The sequence below is a fragment of the Phalaenopsis equestris genome, unplaced genomic scaffold (assembly GCF_001263595.1).
Source record: "Phalaenopsis equestris unplaced genomic scaffold, ASM126359v1 Scaffold233159, whole genome shotgun sequence".
Classification (NCBI taxonomy): domain Eukaryota; kingdom Viridiplantae; phylum Streptophyta; class Magnoliopsida; order Asparagales; family Orchidaceae; genus Phalaenopsis; species Phalaenopsis equestris.
In genome coordinates this window covers 50995-53709 of record NW_018251112.1, presented here as the reverse complement: position 1 = coordinate 53709, position 2715 = coordinate 50995, and the positions used below count along the sequence as shown (strand labels likewise).

The 2715-nt window shown below is 41.3% G+C and overlaps 1 protein-coding gene across 1 annotated transcript; it reads right to left on the bottom strand.

Annotated features, from left to right (window-relative positions):
- Positions 1-827: 827 nt before the first annotated feature.
- LOC110038585 (trihelix transcription factor ASIL2) lies at positions 828-2069 on the bottom strand. The gene has a single exon (XM_020743460.1). It carries the CDS (start codon positions 1845-1847, stop codon positions 894-896), a length of 954 nt encoding a protein of 317 aa, XP_020599119.1. The 5' UTR covers positions 1848-2069; the 3' UTR covers positions 828-893.
- Positions 2070-2715: the final 646 nt, after the last annotated feature.

Sequence of the window (2715 nt, the reverse complement as noted above, 5' to 3'; positions counted from 1 at the left end):
TATGTATGTATGTATGTATGTATGTATGTATGTGTGTTGTATATATGTATGTATGTGTGTGTGTGTGTGCGTGTGTGGAGGTATAGGGTAGAATTTGTTCCTTGAGAAATATTTTTTGAGCATTTAGATTTTGAAGTTATTACCATTAAATTAAATCTCATCATCATCTTTGGCAAGACATCAAGGCACAATAAATACTGTATCCAGTTAATAGAAGCTAACAAAATTTACATGGCAAATACAACAAAGTTATTAAGTGATGCCATTAAATTATTAATCATTCACAATACAAATAAATTTTTAAAAGTAGTTATACTTATAACTGTATAATAATTTAACTATAATATATATATAATCAACATAGCTTTATACCGTGAAAAATATTTTTGGACGGCTCAACATGATTTTCTTCGCATAAGAAAACTTCAATGAAAGTTACCTTGGAAGAACCCCACTATTTACTAGGGTTAAAATCTGGTTTGCTAAAATTTGGTTAGGTAATCAAAACTGTCAGACGTATTTTAATATAAAATATAAAAATATATATATGTTGCATTCTTTTAAAGTAAAATTTAATGATTTTGAGATCACTATAACCAAAGATTAGGTTTTTTTTCTCTACTTTTTTTAATCAAAAGGCATAATTTTAAGCCGCTAGACCTGCATCAATTTCCCTGTCGCACCAAAGGAGAAGATCAAGGACTTGCAGTAGAAGAGCTGGGAGCATCAAACCAGATTGTTCCACTAATAAATAGATAATACAATCAGAACTCTATCACAACTATTCATACAAAGCACTAGTTCTGGCTGCAACAAGAAGAAAGGAGATGAATTTTCAGAAACCAGCTAAAACCAAAAACAGATTCATTGAAGCAGGCATTCCATTCACAGATTCACATCAACCCTCCACCAAAGTTCTGATTCCCGTTATTATTACGGTTAGCCGAAGCTTGTTGCCCATGCCGGTGACGGTGGTGATTATTGCTGCCACCTCCAGAGCCCGAGGAAGGGCGAAAATGGCGCTTTAGCTGGGAGAGCTCGATCTGCGTCTTCATAAAGAAATGCATCCGCTGTTCCTCAAGCTCACGCGAGAACTCCATCCTCTGCCGCTCCATCTCCATTGATTGCTGCAGCTTCGAGCTCTCCACACGCTGGTATACCTCCCCAAACCTCAGAATTGCCCGTGTGAGCTCCCTCGTCTTGCCCGCCGGCACCGCTCTCCGCTTCCCATTTGCTGTCGGGGGTAAGCTGTCGGAGGTGGATGAGGGCGTAGAAGCCTTCCGTTTGGCCGACAAATTCGTCCTCTGTTTTTTGGGGATGGTGGTGTGAGATGGCGATGGTTTGACGGTTGGTCCGAGGAGAAGATCAAGGCGGTTGAAGAAGGGCCAAGACGAAGATCCCATCTTCGATTTCTCGATCTTGTACTTCTTCTTCAAGGTATCGATGCGGTTTTTGCACTGCGCATCGCTTTTAGGCGTTTTGGAGTAATCGTCGCGGCTGCTGACGACATCGGCCACCTCTTGCCATTGTTTCTGCCTAAGGTTTCCACGGCTGAGTTCGAGGTAGCGCTCCCCCCACGCATCGATGAGCACTGAGGTCGCGCCCTCGCTCCAGCAGTCCTCGCGGCCGCCGCCGCCGCCGGAGGAGCCCAGCGGGGGCTGGATGGGGAGGGCGAGAGTGAGTATTTGATGGGGAGAGGAAGAGGCGACGGTGACTGGATTAGATGGTTGGGCGTCTGTCGGCGGGGTGGAAGATGGCCGGGCGATGGAGATGGAGAGTGGCAAAGGTAAGGGGGAGGAAAAGGAAGGGGAAGGAGAACGGGACTCGTCGTCGTACTCGTCGTCCATGGACGGCGGCGTCAGATCGTGCAGACGATGTTTAGGGATTTCAGACTGGCGGTGGGAAGAAGGGTTCGACCGACGGTCGCTTGGGGATTGACGGGGCGTCCTCGAAGAAAATATAATTATTAATATTTTAGCATGGTTTTTATTTTTTGGCTTTTGATATATTTTATGTTTTTTCTTTTTATTATGTAATTTAATAAAGGAACGGAAGGTGGGACAGAAGTTGATAGCCGGAACAGGAAGCTGGACGGCGTGACGTTCCAACATAAGAATGGTGTTGTATTTTCCCTTGCAATTTTCATTAACAAAGTCTTGATAGAATGCTATCTTTATTTGGATCAGATATCATTGTATTATGGCTTTGCAGATGGAAAATTATGCCCAAGTTAAATAAGTAGTCATTATACATTTTATTAAAAATCAATAATCCTTTTTGAGACACGTGCATCCATGTGTATTTCATCAATTGTTCCAATATAATTCTAAGTAGATAAACAAGGTTTAAAAACACATACCATTAGATATAACACAGCTAAAAATTAATAATAGAAAAAATTAATTAGTCTTATGCAGTTCTGAGGTCTCAGAAAATTCAGTATATAAACTAAGGAATCTGTTACTACAATAAGACGGTGAAACCTATAACAAAGAGGTTCTTGGTTGCTTTTAACCCACGTAGTACCGAGATCGTGTGTGTCACATATGCATATCACAAAAAAAAGGTATTCAGACGAACCTCGAAAACCATTGCACTGAAAAAGGACATAAAGTTGGTAGCCTTCATTAGGATTTCATATGTGACACAAAAAAATTCTGACATATTGTCCGTCTAGAAGAATGCATAAGGTTTAACGTCTCATCATTGATCTCT